The following is a 20022-nucleotide window of genomic DNA, read 5'->3' as shown; positions in this document are numbered from 1 at the left end:
GGCCACTCCATTTCTTCTACAGGATTCTTGCCCACAGTAGTAGATATGATAGTCACCCGAACTGAATTCGCCCATTGCCTTCCATTTTAGTTCACTGATGCCCAGGATGTCGATATTTATTCTTGTCATCTCATTTTTGACCACATCCAGCTTACCTCCATTCATGGTTCTTACATTCCAGGTTCCTATGCAATATTTTTCTTTACAGCATCGGACTTTCCTTTCGCTTCCAGGCATATCCGCAACTGAGCGTCCTTTCGGCTTTGGCCCAGCCGCTTCATCAGCTCTGAATCTACTTGTACTTGTCCTCCGCTCTTCCTCAGTAGCATGTTGGATGCCTTCCGACCTGAGGGGCTCATCTTCCAGCGTCATAACGCTGTTATAGTTATAGTTATAGTTATAGTGTTATAGTTGCTGGCTATCTTAAGGCTACAGAGGTTCCTGATACAAAAACTCTGAGGGATCAAGGGGTGTGAACTCTTCTGTGTCAGGGGGCAAAGGCCATATTATGTTTGACTGCAGACCTTCCTCAGGCCTAATGTAGCCTGATAGATTTTAGTTGCCTCTGTTGAGAATATAAGCTTCTTACTCCCACAGTTGGAAGGTTTAAAATCTCATGCATTCTTGCCTATTTTCCTGATGTTTGTTGATGCTGAGCTACTGTTTTAAGATTTATTCCACAGTGTCCTTGCCTTTTCAGGAATCGTTTTCAGATATAACAACTTTAGAAAACATACCCCAAAAATTACCTTCCCCCACCCTCCCTGTTGAGCACAGTGGTGTCATTTATTATTATACAGATGTTTCCAAATTAAATTAAGGTGTCTTGCCATGTCCCCATGAGTCATGAGAGGTTGATAATCATCTTTCTTTGTTAATGCATATGAAATAAATCGAAACCATATTGCATAAAAAATTTCTGATCTTGTATTTTTCCCTTGATCTTGAACTTTGTTGGTCAACTTTTCCATTAAGTTGTGAAATACAATGTCCTTTCCATTAATACTGGCTCACATACTGTAGTCAATGCTGAAATACATTTTGTTTTGTTTTCAAGATGCTCTTGCTGTTGTGATAGAAGTGGCTAACCATGCTAATGACATCATGAAACAGGGAGTAAGTATCTCAGTTGTGGAATAATGTTGGTGATAATAATTATGATTATAAATATTATTTATCTATTAATCTCTTCCCATGAGGCATCCTGAAGTAATTTATGATATAATATGAACATATATAAAAGCCACATATATAAGAAAAGTCGAAGGAATAACATATAATTTTAAGCATATATATATCATCCATTTAAAAGAATAGCCCATATGAAAAATCTGTTCAAATCCTATAAAGACAAAAATTGGGGTACAGACTTCCATTTTGAAGGCTTGATGAAATAACATTTTAATATGGTTTTCAGCAGCTTTGTGGGGTTTTGTCTGTCTGTATTTTGCCATTTTACTTTAGCTGTATACTAGAAAGCCCAACTTTGTGGATCTCAGTTTGAACCATGACACATTTGAGTTGCCTGGAAAGCTCATAGATCTCTAGATAAGAGATATGATTATACATGACTTTAAATGGGTCACTTGAAGCAACTTCATTCTCTTTACGAATGAGAAACAAGGGAGAGAACATTGAGCTTTTTACTATTACGGGCAGTGTGTGTTAAATTGTGGAGGCCTGTGTGTAGAGCTAACTCTACAGTTTTAAGCTCTAAGGCTTAAATCTCCTGTGCTCAGCTCCTTTAATTCAGCAAATATCCCTTTTCTGATTTGTGTGGGTTTTTCCCCATACTGGTACACACCATAGAATGTGGAAGTGTGTTTGACTTCAACACTTCTGGAGCCAATTAGAGTGAACAACTAATGTGGCTCCCTGGTGTTCGCAGAGGATTCTTCCGCCATGGAACTTTTCATCAGTTTGTTTACAAGAACTTTATTTATGCTTCCACCCTCTAGGACAACTTTCAGAAACTTATGCAAATACAGTACAGTTTAAACGGTCATCATGAGATTGTACAGCCAGGAAGGGTAAGTTCACCAACAAGCAAAAAGCAGGTTGCAAAAAGCAAACAAACCTTAGTGTGTGAAAACCACTTTTATGGCCCATTTATGGGTTTTAGCTCTAAAAGGGAAAAGGAAGCTCTGGGGTTCCTTTTTCTTTGTTTCATCAGCCACCTCCATCTGTGATAGTAACTATTGCTTCTGCAAAGGCAAAGGTGCTAATTCCTGTGATGGGAATAAGACAAACAAAGGCTGGTGCCACTACTGTAGCCCATTAGTCTAGTGTGTAGTGCACTGTGGGGGTCTGTTTAGAGCCTTAGACCAACTTGGCCCTCCAGCTGTTTTGGGACTACAATTCCTGTGATCCCTGACCACTGGTCCTGTTAGCTAGGGATGATGGGAGTTGTAGTCCCAAGCTGGAGGGCCAAGTTTGGCCATCACTGGCTTAGTCCAACCTTGCTCAACCTGGTGCTGTGCAGATATTTTGAACTACCAACTCCTATTGTGTTGGCTGACTGATGGGAATTATATTTCCATATGTCAGGAGGAAACTAGGCTGGAAAAGTCTAGCTTAGGCCAACCAACCAAATATTTGTCCATAAGAGCAAACTCCTAGGGGCTGAGGTCCCTTTGGCTCCCCCCCCCAAAAAAACACACATTGATGGGTATTGCCATACAAATGGTGTGGTGTGTGCATCAAGTCATGTAATCGATTAGGTGGGGTGGAACTTACCTTCTCCCCACCCCCAAATATTTTATTCAAGTTGGCACCCCTGTATTTGCCCATCCCACATTGCCATACTGCCTCTGGGCAGAACAAGTAGGTCCCATTCCCACTTGACTTGCAAAAGCAGCATCCTGGCCTTACAAACTACTTCTAGTACTAGGAGTAGCTGTTCCTCTCCTAGCAATCCCACCACCTCTCTTTTAGCAGTGCCCTTTCCTGTCTCTACAGTATTGCTCTGTTGTCTTATTGGGCTCTTGGCTAGTACAGGTGAAACTCGGAAAATTAGAATATAATCGAAAAGTGCATTTATTTCAGCAATGCAACTTATTATTATTATTATTATTATTTCTTTTAACTTTTACAAATGCTTTCTTTTGGAAATTCCACAGTAATAAAACAAATAGTTACAATAATACAAAAATAAACATCGCTATTACATTTCATTAATTACATTCCATTTATAATTGACCCGCCTAACGACAAATAATTACAGTTACAACAAATAAAGGCTTAACATATCTTGCTTTGCATGTCATGCATCTATCTCATATATTGGTTTCACCTTTTAAGTTGCATTACTGAAATAAACGCACTTTTCGACGATATTCTAATTTTCCAAGTTTCACCTGTATGTACTTAATACTATGTTTGAAAATGGAACTGCTCTTGCTCTCTCTCCTTGGGAGAGTTTTATACTCCTAGCAACTGACTACATTTATTTGCTTGCTTGAATGCCCAGGTCTTTTTGAAAGAAGGAACATTGATGAAACTGTCCAGGAAGGTTATGCAGCCGCGAATGTTTTTTTTGGTAAGATGCCATGGATGTTTTTACATACCTAATGCTAGAGTGATTTCATAATGGTACAGTCAGTCCCCACTGCAATTTCAAAATCTTAGCAACTCCAGTTAATGGTTTTGAATAATTTATATTTCAGTTTATGCTATCATTGTCTCCTTTTCACAGTGGTTTTGTGAATAAAGCATCTTTTCTCTCCTGCTGGGGTTTTTTTTAATGTAGATTTATTTTTGAAAAATGTTCTGCTCAAAGTCCAAGGTTCTTTTTCAGATGCATCAGGGTCTTTGATCAAATGCTATCAAGGCAACTATTTAGCATTTAGCTATACTTGCAATGTTTTATTTTAATCTATCCTAAATAATGTTATTAAAAAATGATTCTTTGCTTATCAAGGAAACAAGGACACACTGCAAAAGCAAGTTTTAATATTTAAATGGCCAGATCTGAATTTGATTAAGCTTCATGCATTCAACATCACTTGGGTGAACTTTGCAAGAAAAAATAATAATGGTTGTTGTTGTTAATATTAATGATGATGATAACTGGAAGCAGCAGGGTGATTTTAACTCCATAATCTTGACTGGTGCAAGTGAATTTTGGCCACAGCATGGCTTCTGCATGGAACTTAATGACCTCTGCATGGCCTCTGCATGGAACTTAATGAAATCCTTGTGCTGAGTAGCCTACACATGGGGACCTGAGGAGAAAAAGGTCACAGGATGTTCCTAACAGAGAGAACAAGCTTGGGTTGCCTTGCCTGGCTACAGAATATTGTTATGGGCCCAGCATAGCCTGGGGACACGGACAGCCTGTCCTGTTTCACCACCTAAGGTGGAAGGGGAATGGACCTTCCCTCAATCCCACCACTTTTGCCATCATCAAAATGCACCCACCCACCCACCCACTGAAACTCACTGAGAGGGGGACATTCTGCAAGGCCTTGCTGCTTGTCTTTTCTGCCCCAGGGGGAACAAAGAAGGAACAAAGAAGGAACAATGGGGGAACAAAGAAGATAGAAAGAGGGCAGAGATGGTCTTCTGCACCTTGCCCTGTGTTGGTGGAAGTTGTTATGTGAAACGTACAAAATTCCCTATACGTTACATGTAATTTCAGTTACATTTTAAAAATATTTATATTGCAGTTTAATGATACTCTGCTGTATACAACTCCCGTACAGTCTGGAATGTATAAACTCAACAACATGCTGTCACTGGCTGGAATGAAAGTGAGTAGATAAAATTTCTTCTGCAACATGTTTTTGTCACTCACAGCTTGAATGCCTGCCCAGACATTTAATGTGTGCTAAGACATACTATAATGCTGATAAAGAATACAGTCTTTCATTTACTGATAGCCTTTTGTGCTTCTAACATGCTTGTTATGTGCGTCTTTCCCTGCTTCACTAATAGTCCCGGGGTACATTCATAGATAAAACGATGTAACATCAAGTTGAAAATATGCAATCTCATAAAACTGTATTAGTTTGTGATCAAAACAATTTAAAACAGTATTCAGTTGAAGGAAGGTATCTTATCTTTGTACAATACAGTCCACCACAATCCCCCGTCCTTCCCCCAAAGCTGTGCCAACAAAAGACATACTGTGCAAGATCTGTCTTTGAGGAAAGAGCACTCCACAACCTGGGAAGGGGAGCACTGCAGAATAGGCCCCCCTCTCATGCTACTGCTCTCTGAGAGAAAAAATGGCCTGGTTTACATGTTACATTAAGTCAAGCCATGTCTTAGCATAGCACAGACTCCCAGGGAGGAGATCATGGCCACTTTGCCTCTCTGCTGTAATTTTGCTGCTGTGCCATGCTGAATTTAGCCATGGCTTGGCATGTTGTTTGAACGCAGGCTTGTGGTTGAAATCCCTCCAGACTAACCATGAGCAATAGCCAAGGATTGTTGTTGGTTTATGGTTACTCTGGAGAGACCAGAACTATGAGCCCAGATATGGATGACATGCTAAACCAAACTGAAGGACTGAGGAGGAGTGAATCTGCCACTATCTCTTCCCTGGGAGTTGGTACCTTCACTCTTAGGCAGGTTTCAGCTTACCGTGATGTGCGAACCAGGCCAAATATTTTCATCGTTCCAATATCTGGGTTTCCCAGATTAAAAGTTTTTTTTCTCTCCTGCAAATGTTACTCCTTTTGTGTGTGTGTTGAAATTGTCTTCTGCTTCTAATTTCTGAAACTACTGTACTGGTCTGTTATGCCTTTTTCCTTTGCTAAGCCTTTTGAGATGGCAGGTTGACAGAACATTTGTTTTTCTTGTTTTACAACTGGATTATTCATTCTTTTTCCTTCCTAGGTTAGAAAGCCAACCCATGAAGCTTACCAGAATGAACTGAACATAGAAAGTGTAGAGCGATCTTTCATTCTGTCAGCAAGGTATGCCTTGGGCACAACATTATGTGTATTTTGATAACAAAGTATTGCTTAGTGCTTCCTCCTCAATAATTATTGGCTAGTTAAATGTTGTGATAAAAGGACAAAGCTGCTTAGTTATGTTGGGTGTGAGAAAGTTGCTTTACAATCAGCTGCTAGACCATGTTCAATGTCTTGTTGTTAACATATAAAGCCCTAAACAACTTGGGACCTGGTTACCTGAAAGACCACCTGCCCTTAAAGAGATGTGTAAGATCACATAGATCAACTGGTAAAATTTTACTTTACAGCACCCTACAGAATGTCATAGGGTGGTGACCTGAAAAAGGGCATTTTCTGCTGTTTCCCTGTACTATGGAATGTCGTTCTCTCTGCCATACATGAAGTAGCAACCATCAAAACTTTTTGCCCAGGCTTTCCCTGTCCCAAGAGATTGGACCCTGCTTTATGTGTTTGAATCTCCTGTATTTTGTTTGATTCACTTTTATATGTTTCTCTGTTTATATTGCTGTTTTACTGGTTTTAGATTATGTTTTTGTTTTAATAATACATTACTTGGTTGTTAGACTGTAACACTAAGTGGTATAGAAATGCTTTTAAATAAACAAATTGTTGTATGTGTTTTACCCCCAACAGTTCTGCCACAGAAAGAGATGAATGGTTAGAAGCCATCTCCAGGTCAATCGAAGAATATACAAAGAAAAGAATCACTTTTAACCCCAGTAAAAGTATTGAAGAGGTATGTCCAAATTGTTCTGGTCCAGATTGTTGCTTGTACACACCGTATGGCATAGATGGTGATTTGGGTCCATAGACCTGTTACGCATGCCAAAGGCACAAGGGTTTAATGCCAGGAGAAAAGACCGGTTGTTTGTCCTGTGTTGATAACCGTTACATAGCTATTGTGTTACTGGTGAGTGATTTTTCAGTAGTACATTAGGGGAAACATCTTAACAGTAAGAACAGTTCAACTGTGGAATCAATTACCTAGTAGAGTGATCTTCTGTTGAAGGCCTTGTAGGCCATCAGAGTCCAACTTGATACTTGACCCAGGAAATCCAGAGCTAGGGCATAGCCAACAGATAACCTCCAGCATGAAGACCTCCAGTGAGGGAGAGACCATTACTCTACTAGGTACTTGGTCCCAGGTACTTCTTACTGTAAGAAGTTTTAAGAAAAATAATAGCAGGGGAGGGGAACCTCTGACCTGCAAGCCTAGTAAGGCCCAGCAAGGGTTGTGATTTGGCATGCAGGCCATTTTCTTCAAATTGCACTCACCTGTAATGTCAGGTGTGGGGCAGGTAAGGATGTAGCTACAAAAGAACAGTCAGGAGCTTAAAATGAGCTCCTGATTGTTCCTTTGCATGTGTGGCTCACTGATGGCTCCAGTCATCTGGATGGCACTGACTGTGAGCCCCATTGGGACCAACTGCATGAAGGAGTTCTCTGTTAGGAACTCCCTTGTGCAGCATAAAGGGCTTGCTGTCAGCAAAACCCACTTTGCCCATTTGCTGGTGTGATTTGGATTCAGCCTGCACCTGCAAATGGCCTTCCCCCCCCTCTGTTCTGCCTCGCTGGTAGGTTTCAGTTCCCCACCAGATGCTTGATAGTAAAGTAACAAATGCTGCTAAAACATGCTCCTCTTTGGGGAGTTTTCCTGCAGTTGAATCTCAAATATATGCAAGAGGCCCAAATGATCTCCTCCCCCTATGCCTCCCTGATGAAAGCTTTGTGTTCCCTTCCCTCCCCACACCCCCAAATTCACACTGACGTCTGCTAAAAACAATTCAGTTTAATTTCATCAACTGGTGAAGAGTTGTAATATGTACCGCACTAGTTAGAAAACTAGAACATTGTGGTGGTTGTTTCTTTAAATCTGTGATCATGTGAGATCTTCTTTCCTCTCTCCCTTAGGCAGACCCAGAAAAAGAGACCGAAGATAGTCCTATAGGGTCAAAGGCGCCAATCTGGATTCCTGATACTAGAGCTACCATGTGTATGATCTGTACTAGTGAGTTCACACTCACATGGAGAAGACACCATTGCAGAGCATGTGGGAAGGTGTGAAACATTTCACAGCCATATTGTAGCTATTAATCAAAATATTCTGTGGTTGGACTTGACTGCAGCCTGTTAAAGAAATGTTGCAGTTTTGATAAGATCACACTGCAGTGCATTCAATGAGCTGGGGCAACTTCCCTATGAATCAAGCCACAATTTTGGCTTGTAGGTCTAGCGGGGAAAGCAAGTAAGGGGGAGGGGGGGACGGGGACAGGGTAGAGATGTCCAAAATGATGTATTATGCGGGGAAAGTGGACACAGGAATGTTTTTCTCCCTCTTTCATAATACTAGAACCTGGATGAAGCTGAATGTTAGAACCTTCTAAAGAAGTGATATGTTAAAAGATTCAGGACAGAGGATATATATATATATATATATATATATATATATATATATATATATATATATATATATAAACTTTCTCCATACAATGCATGGGAATTTGCTTCCCCAAGATGTAATGGTGTTCAGAAACTTTGACGGCTTTAAAACAGGATTAGAAAGAAATCAAAGAGGATAAGTGCTATGACTGTCTGCTTGTCAGGATGGCTATATGTTGCTTCCTATATTGAAGATGGCATGCCTTTGAATACCAGCTGCTGGGGAGCCCGAGTGAGAATAGTGCTATTGTATAGGCATCTGCTTGACCACTGTGGATAAAGGGTGCTGGACTAGATGGGTCACTGGCCTGATCCAGCAGGACTCTAATAGGAAAGCTATCTGATTGTTTTGAACCACATATCTTAATCATATTAAAATGTAAACTAGAGATGTGTGGTGTGTGTACTTCATGTTTCTTTTCCTTTTCCAGATAATCTGCCAAGCTTGTTCATCAAATAAGCATGGGCTAGACTATATGAAACATCACTCTGCAAGAGTATGTGACTATTGCTTTAATGAGTTACAAAAACAGGGTAAGGTAAAAACTTTGTCTAAAGCTAAACCAGTTTTTCAATTTTTGATGCTTCTATTTTTGCTACAAACATGTTTTCAGGGCATGTGAACCCCCTAAATTGGAGCAGTCTTCATTTTAGCATGCCTTGTAGTGGCACAATTTTTTGAGGATTAAATAGAACAGAATCAAATTCCCAAAAGACAATAATAATGCAATATTGTTTTAGTTTTAAACAGTGTGGTTCTCCAGATGAAAATATACCGCTCAGATTAATATCCTTTCCTGCTTTACTCATGTTTTACATAACATGGATTAACTCGCATTGCATTTTACAGTTGATTTAATATGGATAGCAGTAAAAGCTTACATCTGTTATGCAGCAGTTTTGCAAGAGAATATTGTTTTAACCATCACCCCCAAATACTTGTCCACCATCCTGCTGTGTTCAGAAGGCAGGCTTATTCACTGAAAATGGGACCATAGGTTTAAGCACATTCAAAACTGCAATATAATTGCTCTCATATGTACAAACAGTGGCAGAGTTTCATGCTCTGGCACTGGGGGCGGAGAGCAGGTGTGGCTGGGCGTGTCCTGGGGACATAGTGCGCTGCCTGCAGGGGCGTGGCATGCACCTGCGGAGGCGTGGCACCCAGTGCGGGCGGGGGGGGCACACCTCTTCCTCTGCCAGTGTGTACAAATAGTATGTGAGAAACTAGAATGGTGGTGGCGCCCGCCCTGTGGAACACCCTCCCATCAGATGTCAAAGAGAAAAACAGCTACCAGATTTTTAGAAGACATCTGAAGGCAGCCCTGTTTAGGGAGGCTTTTAATGTTTAATAGATTATTTTATTTCATTTTTCTGTTGGAAGCCGCCCAGAGTGGCTGGGGAAACCCAGCCAGATGGGCGGGGTATAAATAATAAATAATAAATAATAATAATTATTATTATTAGAATGACAATCTCCAGGTGGGCAGATGGTGTGCACTTAAAACTTGCAATTCGTGAAGAAATTCACTCTAAATTGATGTTTCCATTTGTATGAAGTACAAAAGTAACTGTTTCCATTTCAGATAAGCTGAACACACCTCCTAAAAATGGTTCCCCAGTAAATCACAGAACTCCGTCTAGCACCTTATCCACAGTGTTGCACAGTATCCCATCTGGAAGAAAGCAGAAAAAGATCCCAGCTGCTCTTAAGGAAGTATGTGTTACATAGTCTTAAGTATTAAACTATCTGTTTTTATTAACGGCGTCATTGCTAATCTTTAGTAAACTGCTTTTAGAAGGGATATCTTTTCAAGTGTAGCATCTTATTTTTTTTTAGTATAGACTTATAATAGGACAGATAGTTGAAATATATTTATTCAGGTGTGGTTGAAGATTAATTAGCACTGTGCTGCTCCCTTGGTGCAACCGCTGCCACTATCAATCCTCCTTCTCTGCCCCAGATATTATACAGTATTGCCCTGTGTTACCTGTCTCCAATTCCTTCCATGGCTAGGGAATTTGAATTGTGGGAAGCATGGTGGAATGAAACTTTCCTCTTATTATGGGACCAAGTACATGACTAGTTCGATTCAAGCCAGGTACAAACCAGGGATCCCAACGCTAAACTTGAGTCCTTTCAGAGTTAAACTAAACTTTGCAAAAATCCTCCTGGGCACATAGACGGAAGAGATAACTATGTGAGGTCCTTTGGTTTAGTATGTAGAAACCTGACCATTATAATTCTTGTGCTTCTTGCAATTGGTGAAATACCAGTGATTTGCACACACATTTCTATTTTGGTCACCAGGTAAAAGAGTGGGAAGGGCTGTCCTCCTTAACTTCCTCACTACTTGCTTCAACATTCTTGGGCAAAGTACTTGTGCTCCAGTAGGCCACAGATGTTGTTGCAGGCTTCCATTTATACAGTTGTACCAATATTATACTGCACCACGTGGGAAGTGAATTGTTACAATGCAGCATTCCCAAAGTGAAAGAGAGAAATAGAGTCTTTTAGATGGAGGAGACTGCTCAGGAGACCCATAGGAGAGTTATAGAGAGTGATGACAGAGAGGGGGGGGGGCTTCTACAATGCTGGGTATGATTTTTGTGAATGTATGTTCATGTTCACTGTTCTAAATTTAAAAATGACTGGGTAATTATTCGTTAAGCATGCAAAAAGGAACATATATTTATGCATATGAATTGCTATCTTGGGGACTGTTGAATATTTACGGTGCTCACATTTAGTATGGTAGTAAGGTAAAGGGACCCCTGACCATTAGGTCCAGTCGTGACCGACTCTGGGGTTGTGGTGCTCATCTCGCATTATTGGCCGAGGGAGCCGGCGTACAGCTTCCAGGTCATGTGGCCAGCATGTCAAAGCCGCTTCTGGTGAACCAGAGCAGCACATGGAAACGCCATTTACCTTCCTGCTGTAGTGGTACCTGTTTATCTACTTGCACTTTGATGTGCTTTCGAACTGCTAGGTTGGCAGGAGCAGGCAGGGCCGTCTCAAGCATGTCGGGTGGTGCGGAGATCGCTCCGGCGCCCCCGCCCTGGTGGGCGGGCACAACACACAGCACAGCTTTGCCGCGCTGCGCTCCCCTGCAGGCCCGGCGCCCTGGCGCCCCACGCCACCCAGCCTACCCCTAGAGCCGGCCCTGGGAGCAGGGACCGAACAACGGGAGCTCACCCCGTCATGGGATTCGCACCGCCGACCTTCTGATCAGCAAGCCCTAGGCTCTGTGGTTTAACCCACAGCGCCACCCGCGTCCCTAGCATAGTAGTACTGTATGCTATTTCTTTGCATATACTGATACAGAGCATTCGTAGAATCTCAATTAGGCAACCTTTCCCCCCTTGTCTGCTTCCCATCATACAGCCTGAGGAATTTCATGAAACAAATTATTTATGTAGCTTGATTGTGTTCATATACCAGCTGTTGCTGTAGGAAACCTTTTAGCACCCTGGTGTTTGGAGTTACTTTAATTCTTGATGTATTCTCTCTGTGTATTGCACATGCACATTCCCCGGAAAAGATGTTACGATCAGTACCTTCAATATGCTGCCTTGATAGATTGTTGACGCACAAAAGTTCAGCGTGCAGTTTGGCCCATCTCTCTCTCTCTAGGGATGCTGTCTTACTGCCAAATAATTTTTCATGCTGAAGGCATCTCTTTCTGGAAAAGTGGTGAATTTATTTAAATACCTTTTAGCTTTATTACCCTTTATAGCTATGTCCTGTTGAAAATAGTCTTGGGTGCTTTCATCCGTACTGTTCACATTGAACTGTACTTAAAGCTGCAGTTAGGAATTTTAAAAGGTGTGTTTAAATCCTCTCTCTACAGTTTGCATTAAAATTACCATTATAGGGCAAAATGTAGGAAGATGCATCTAATGGAAAATATTAATTAGAACAATAACTTTCTTTTATAGCACTTTCTGTCAGGGAATATACCTGGCATGCATTGCAGTCACTTTCATTGTTCTGATTTGAGACTAACATGTCCCAACTACTCATTCTAATCTAACCCAGTCATCCTTGCCTTTTAATAGTCCCTGGAATCATCTCATGGTAGCCTTAGGTTACTAAAATTATTACTCATCTTTCTGAAGAGCAGTGAAAATGAAAAATTGAGACAATTTCATGGTTTGGAATCCCCCTTGGGACGTAACAGACACCTATTGTAGGAAAGCCACTCCCACATTTTGGAGAGAATATCTGTGGTCTGCATTGTGGGAGTAGAAGAATATCTGCAATATGTTTCACGTTGCTTCACCTTAGCATGTGCTCAGCACACATGCATACATATGGAACATACAGCATGCTCAGAGAACATTGTATACCACCTTCCATTTCAAAGAAATGTCTCCTCTTCTTCCAGCTCTTTCATTAACTAACTCCTGGTTTGTACTGAGATTCTAGATTATATTTATTGCCATATTTCAATGAGAAATGAGTTCAAGGTTGTATCCAATGCTAGCCCTGCTCAGACTAGGCCCAATGAAGTTGATTTACATGACTAAATTAGGTTCATTAATTTCAATAGATCTATTTTGAGTAGAACTTCAATTCTTCTTTGAAATGAGTGCCAAAAGGATTACTGTATAACCAGTCCTGGAAAACACAGCATGAGTTACCATTGCCTAGCAACTTACTGTGAGAGCTCAGGTTTTCTCAGCTGGAAATTGTGGCATATCCTTAGCCTCATGTATAATGTTGTGTTATTTCAGGCCTTTTTAGCAGGATTATAATAAAGATATTGATACCAACATTTCCGGTTAGATGAAGAATGTTGGTACTGTATAATCAAAACATTATCTGTTCAATCTTATGCACTCTTACGAGTACCATGTTTGTTCTAATTTCAGGTATCTGCAAATACAGAAGATTCTTCAATGAGTGGCTACTTATACAGATCAAAGGGCAGCAAAAAACCATGGAAACACCTGTGGTTTGTGATAAAAAATAAGGTGCTCTACACATATGCTGCTAGTGAGGTGAGAAATCGGATCCCACAAGTTAATGTAGAACATTGCATGGTTGAATGAGTGGGATGATGGGAATGGAGTCTAAAGGCCTGCTCAGACCTTTAGGGGGCTTTCAGGAAATCACGGACAATAGTGGCTGGTGTGATGGGGCAGAGCTGCCCTCCCAACACTGGTGACGCTATAGCTTGCTTGGGTGGAGGCAGAGTCGAGATTCTGTAGACACACTGGTCAGAGCACTGGATTGGTTCTGCTGCTGTATCCACTGCCTGCTCCTGCTCTCTGATTAAATAGACAAAATGAGATACAAATGGTGTTGAAATCCCATAGGGAAACCTTAATCCCATGGATCTGGTGCTGCCCTGATACTGCACGAAACACTTTTCTGAATGCTATTGACACCTTTGATTATTTTGCAAATGGTTACAGTAGTTTTCTTTGTAAAATTAGGATGTGGCTGCATTGGAGAGCCAACCTTTATTGGGATTTACAGTTGCTGAAGTCCAAGATGAACACTCGGAATCTAAACTTTTCCATTTGCTGCACAAGAATACTTTATTTTATATATTCAAAGCGGATGATCCCCATTCAACACAAAAGTAAGTGAGCATTTAAAAAAATAATGCTAATTAAAAAGTCTCATGATTATTTTCAAAGTTTTATTAGGGGATTTATAACTATACAGTTTTGTAGAAGTATATACTGTACAGGTATGATTGGCCTGTTAATTTCAGTCAGAAGAGGTTCCTCAAGTTCACTTACAAAGCCTCTGTCCTCCTTCTCACAAACTGCAGAAAATTAGGGAAAGGATTAAAATGTCCCGTCCTTGCACTAGGCTTTTGTAGAAAGAACAAGCAGAAACATGCTGCTTCTGCAAAGTGCAAAAGAATGGGAGCGAAAACTACATATTTCTCCCTATACATTGGATATCAGCAAGCTGTATGCTGGTTCGACTGCATACGCTCAAAATATACTTTCATTCTAATCTCATGGTCCTTTGCAGTTTTTATTCATGATTTTGAAAGCTGTTCAATAGTGTCTGGATATACCAGTACAGTACTTTATAAATATTGTGACAAATGGAGTTGAAAGTTTTCAATTATACAAGCTCTGAAAACCATTCTGTTTGCTCAAAATATATTAAATGCTTTTCCTTTTCAAACAGGTGGATAGAAGCTTTTCAAGAAGCCACAATATTGTAGCATGCTTGCTTTGTTACTTAAAGGAAAGAAAGTCCGATGACAAGGTCGATACTATGGTTCTGTTTATTGAAGAGTCATCAGATTTTACAAACATCAACCTAAGCAAAGCGGGATTGTTCACTGGCATAACATCTTTGTTCAGGAATAATAATTTTTAAAGAAATGTGTATACTTGTCTTTTTGTCATACAAAAAGTGTTATTTATTAAAAACTTTGTCACTGTTTTACTTAATGGTCAGAATCATTTCTGAGATTCACATTGAATTCCAAAGTGTCCTTGACCTTAGGGGATTTTGTTTGTTGAAAAGTTGTAGCAGGCGGTTGCTCCTTGGTTTGTCATGGGCACAATTTCAGGCTTCCTGTTCATTTTGCTTTTGGAAAGTTTAAGGAGCAAGGCCTTTCAGCAGGCTCTCAGGCCTCTCCTTATGCTTATTTTTTATCTGTGATAATTTGACTAAAATGCTGTCCAATCTTTCTCAGTGCAAGGTAGATTAATAGTTTCTGAGCCCTTTTTAAGTATACATATAGAAAGATTCATGAACATGTAAACACTTCCATATGTGCACTTGAACTAAATTACTTCCATTGATCATATACTGTTCTCGGCTGACTCCAGAATAGCATAATGAAACGATGAGTCTGTGTATTCAATTTCACTTCAAAGAGGACCTGTTAATATCCACTTGCAAAAGTCGCCTGTAAATTCCCCCTGCCCTTGTTTTTAAAAGAAAGCTGAAAGGATTATTATTCTAACTGCCCGTGTAACATTACACCACAGATGGTATCAAATCATAAATAGCGAAGTGATTTTAAAATTAATGTTCATAATCATTGTATTTTCCTGAAGCGTGAATCAGATCATTCAAGCAGGATAAAGTTTGTTTTCAGCATAATAACGTTTCCCTGATACACGATTCCCCACAGAAACAAAAGAAGGTCACATACATACTGTAGAATATGATAGCTAAGGGCTTAACAGGGGATTTTTAAATTTTCTGTACTATTTTAACACAAGCTGAAACTGGAATTCTAGTATCAAGAATGCACAATATTTTTGGGGAATAACATTGACAAGGGATGTCATTCTCGTTTTCAATCACAATTTGATCTGCTGGACACGTCAAAAATTCTTTCTATTGTATTTTTCTATTGTATTTTTCTATTAGCAAACTGTTACTTAAAATGAAAGCACTCAATTAGTAGTTGTATATTTATTTAATATTTTGAAAATGTGTGTATATAATAATTGAAACTAGTACTACTACAATGTAGGACAAGTCAGGGAAATAGTATTTAGAACGTTAGGAAGGTGGGTAATTATGCAGTTCTTGTATCTACGCTGAAAATATCCTGGTGAACATTTCAGAATAGGATACTTTGGTGTTCACCAAATTGCTTGTTCACATCATTGTTCTTAATTATTTTTACAATGTGGAAGAAGAAGAAAAATATCTGTTGAGTTTTTTGTTTGCTTCTAGTACAAGGGTGGTTGTATCAAAAGCATCACTAACAGAAAAATTGCCTTGCTGCCAAAGATGAGCATATGGTCCCAAAGATTTTGCTTTATCTTAGGGAATGTGCATTTTTAATTTTTGAATACATTGGCTGGCCTATGTGGGAGAAAAAAAGCAACTCATTTCATGTTAGTAGGTATCTGTTTTCAATGGGAAGATTCAAATCCCTTAGAACTGAGGAGCTATTCTGTATGGTTCAGCTTTCCCCAGGTGGTGCCTTTGAGCTGTTGGACTAGAGTCCATGATCCTTGGCCATGCAGGCTAAGACTAATGGAAATTGGAGTCTAGCAACATCTGGAGTGCACTGGTTGAAGAAGGCTGGTACACTCTGCTCCCGCCTCACAGTCCCACTTTGTCTTGGACCATGTACAGAGTGTGCTACACACAACATTTTTTACCCAACAGTGAACCCCAAGGTGATTGCGTAAGAGTTCTTAATAAGCAGGAAGAATGATAGCAAAATACCAATGAGCTTGCTAGTATAGTAGTTTTGCCTAAAGCAGAAGTGGGAAGCCACTTTCAGCTCAAGGGATGGAATCCCAAATTGGCCAACTTTCTGCAGGTCATATTGACCCACATGCCAATACCTGGCATATCACATCAGTTGATATGAAATATTGAAAGCACACTTTAAAGTAATATTCTTCAAACTTGGGCCCCCAGATGTTGTTGAACTACAATACCCATAACCTCTGACCATTGGCTAAGCTTGCTGGTGAGGATGGGAGTTGTAGTCCAACAGCACCAAGGTTGAATAATACTGCTCTAAAGCTTGTGTCCTCCCAGTTCCTCCTTCACAGCCATGCCTTCAATTTTGAGCCCTTTTTTCTGAAAAAGGCACTGTGTTCAAAAAGCACTGAAGTCAAGTGTGACTACAAAGGAAGAATTGGGAGCACACTCGGAGACTTGAGGCTGATATGAGTTGTAGCCCCAAAACAGCTGCTGGACAGCACTAGGTTGGCAGAGGCTGCTCCTGAGTATTTGAAAAGAAATGTAAGACGGCAAATAACACTACCATTATGAACCAAGTAACAAACACTGCAGTCACAATCTAGGCAGCCCTTTTAGGCTTGCGTGAGGGTGCTGGGCCTTTTCACTCTACCCCTGCTCTTGGTGCTGAATCTGGAAACATTTTGAAGCATAGTTCAGAGATGGCTTGGTCAGTAGAGCTGCCATTAGCAGGAAGGGAGAAATGAATCAAAAGATGTGCTGTGCACAATGATGTTGCAAGATGACCTCCTGGGTTCTGATTTATTTAATTACCGCTGCTGTGGTCTGGTTTAGAGGGAGTTGATATAGTTATAGTGATTTACTCCTTGTCAAGTAGATGCTGTAGAAAAGAGCAACCAATATTGTTTCCAATTAAGTGTCTGCAAAAAAGGAATGTGGTATGTTTATGTAATCCCTTAACAATTTAAGAAATACGCTTAACAGGCTTCAGTGATCTCAAGTGTAGAAGTGTCACAGAATGTAAGAGGCACTGACAGTTTTGTTTCAGCTACTGTTCTATATTTTTTCAAGTGCTCTTATAGATTGTACTGTCTGACAATAACGGTATGAACAGAACCTTTAATGTTGCAAATTAAAATAACTGAAAGTAATCAGAAATACGTAGTTATGTTTTTATCAAAATAAATTTGAAGTGTCTCCCCCGCCCAGTGGCAAATGAGTAAAAGCAGATTCTCCTGAATATAATAAACACTTTGTGTGTATTGATAAAATATTACTTACCTGCTTGCCCAAAATATTCTCTGCCACTGTTAGATTTACCTAATACAAAATTTGGATTTGACAGCCATATGGCTGACAACCTGTCTCTGCCCCCTGTGCACTTCTTTCCAAAGAAACCTAGCTTGGGTCCTGTAATGAGATGCCTGCAAATCAGTCACAGTTATGGAGTTTGTGTGTTTCAAAATAAAAGTGCTAGACGTTATACCTGGACATATTTCTGGGAGTTTCTACTGCACTGTCAGCCCCCCCCCCTCCCCGGGATGCTTGCTGCTGCTCTTTTTAGCAGCCATTCACTTAGAGGAGCCTTGTAAAATAAGTAATTTATAAATAAAATGTTGTAATTTTTGTTGCATATTGATTTTAAATACTGTACACTTGTCTTCATTATTTGTTTTGTAAGCCACCAAGGAAGTATTTATTGATGGGTGGCTATATAAATTTAATAAAGAAATAAACTAAGACCATACTAGTTACAAAATGTTTTATTAGTCTTCCAGGGCCAGGCAAAAGGGGGACAGAGTTTTGCATTTCTATGTTGGCCATGGAGGGGTTGTCCCTCTTTTGGCAACCCACTTGGTTGTTCAGTTGGACATACATAGAGGGACAAAGCAATCCATCCCTCCTCAATCAGCCTGACACTCACACACCTCAATGCAATTCCTTGTCTATCACTTAAATACAAGGCTACGCTACAGCGTATACCACTACATAGGGACACAGGTGGTGCTGTGGTCTAAACCACCATGTCTCTTGGGTTTGCTGATTGGAAGGTCTGCTGTTTGAATCCACAGGACAGGGTGAGCTTGCGTTGTTGTCCCAGCTTCTGCCAACCTAGCAGTTCAAAAGCATACCAGCACAAGTACCGTAGATAAATAGTTATCACTGCGTTGGGAAGCTAAATGGTGTTTCCGTGCAGTCTGGCACTTGTCACTGTGTCTCATTGCACCAGAAGTGGTTTAGTCATGCTGGCCACATGACCCAGAAAGCTGTCTGTGGACAAACGCTGGCTCCCTTGGCCTGAAACGGGATGGAGCCAAGTGACTTGTACTCAATTGGTTCACACTCAGGGCTTTTTCCCCCAGCTGGAACTCAGTGTGGGTGCCATTGACATTATAAGTGAACAAGGGAGGCATTCATGATGAGTTCCGGCACGTCTTTTCTAGAAAAATATCACTGTGCACACCTAGACAGACTACTGACTGAGACAAGTGACCTGCTCAAGTTCATAAGCAGGTCAACAGAGCTGGAGCCAGATGAATTTTTCAATTAAAACATGAATGACAATGGCCAAGTCTATCTTCTGAAGGAAAGGGGGCATTTTTTTTACTCCCAGATAACTGTGTACTGTACAAGATTGCAGTCTTGCTCACAATCACCTAAGCTTCCCAAAGCAGCAGCAGCACTGAAGCGGAGGAGGTGAAGGAATACATCTACATCAAAGGTAAACTGCACGCCCATCCTTGGCTCACCTGCTTCCCAAGCAACAGTACTACGGTACTTATTCACTCACATCTAGATCTCTGGAGGTCCCAAGCAGATTCAGTTTTTACAGTGACTCATTAAGGGGCAAGATACTGTTACAATAATTCTAAGGTCTCAAATATAAATTAAATGTTCATAAATGTACAAGGCAAAACACATACGTAAGTATACAAACCATGTGTCTGAAATGGTACAGGACAGCAATCCTGAAGCCATTTTGACACTCCCAATGACCTCAGATATTCCTCTGCAGAAAGGGAGGCAAATGAGGAAAGCCTTCTCATTGTCTTTTTGCTTGCAAATCCTGTCTTAAGGCCGCATTTGTGTATGAATAGGGTGAGCCTGTGACCTGGATTCAGGAACTAAAGTATTAGCCATCACAAAAGAATGGCCAGACTGCCCAGGTAATGAAATCAGTGACCATTATCAGGTATCTTGGCAAACAGGATTTCTGCTGTAAACCGCCTCCTTCTGTGATGTATGTATGATGTTTCAGGGGGGTGGTCTTGGGCTACAGGGTAGGCAATTTCAAAAGTATAAGGACTTGCGCACCATTGTTCAGGGTTCTCCTTCCTCCTGCGTGTGGTGAGTGGGGACCCTGTTGCAAGAATTTATTGCCGCTTTGCTTCTCAATATATTCTGGTTGGTCTCTATTACTTTCTCCTACTGATAGGGAACCTTAGGAGGACTCTACGTGCTCTGGAATACCCCATAAGGGGAAAGGAGCAGGTTTTTTTTTCT

At 40.5% G+C, this 20022-nt stretch overlaps 1 protein-coding gene across 1 annotated transcript in view; it reads left to right on the top strand.

Annotated features, from left to right (window-relative positions):
* The window catches only part of FGD6 (FYVE, RhoGEF and PH domain containing 6), a 56821-nt gene extending 37077 nt beyond the window's left edge, over nt 1-19744 (top strand). The window contains exons 10-21 of the mRNA XM_035128371.2: nt 1058-1116; nt 1959-2030; nt 3470-3538; nt 4668-4751; nt 5842-5921; nt 6555-6657; nt 7833-7979; nt 8792-8894; nt 9947-10077; nt 13236-13364; nt 13803-13951; nt 14518-19744. Coding sequence (XP_034984262.1) covers nt 1058-1116; nt 1959-2030; nt 3470-3538; nt 4668-4751; nt 5842-5921; nt 6555-6657; nt 7833-7979; nt 8792-8894; nt 9947-10077; nt 13236-13364; nt 13803-13951; nt 14518-14554 — 1163 coding nt within the window. The 3' untranslated portion in view covers nt 14555-19744. The remainder of the gene's footprint in view (nt 1-1057; nt 1117-1958; nt 2031-3469; nt 3539-4667; nt 4752-5841; nt 5922-6554; nt 6658-7832; nt 7980-8791; nt 8895-9946; nt 10078-13235; nt 13365-13802; nt 13952-14517) is intronic.
* The last annotated feature ends 278 nt before the right edge of the window (nt 19745-20022 follow it).

Source organism: Zootoca vivipara, chromosome 10 (assembly GCF_963506605.1).
Source record: "Zootoca vivipara chromosome 10, rZooViv1.1, whole genome shotgun sequence".
Lineage (NCBI taxonomy): Eukaryota > Metazoa > Chordata > Lepidosauria > Squamata > Lacertidae > Zootoca > Zootoca vivipara.
This window is presented reverse-complemented; position numbering and strand designations above follow the sequence as displayed.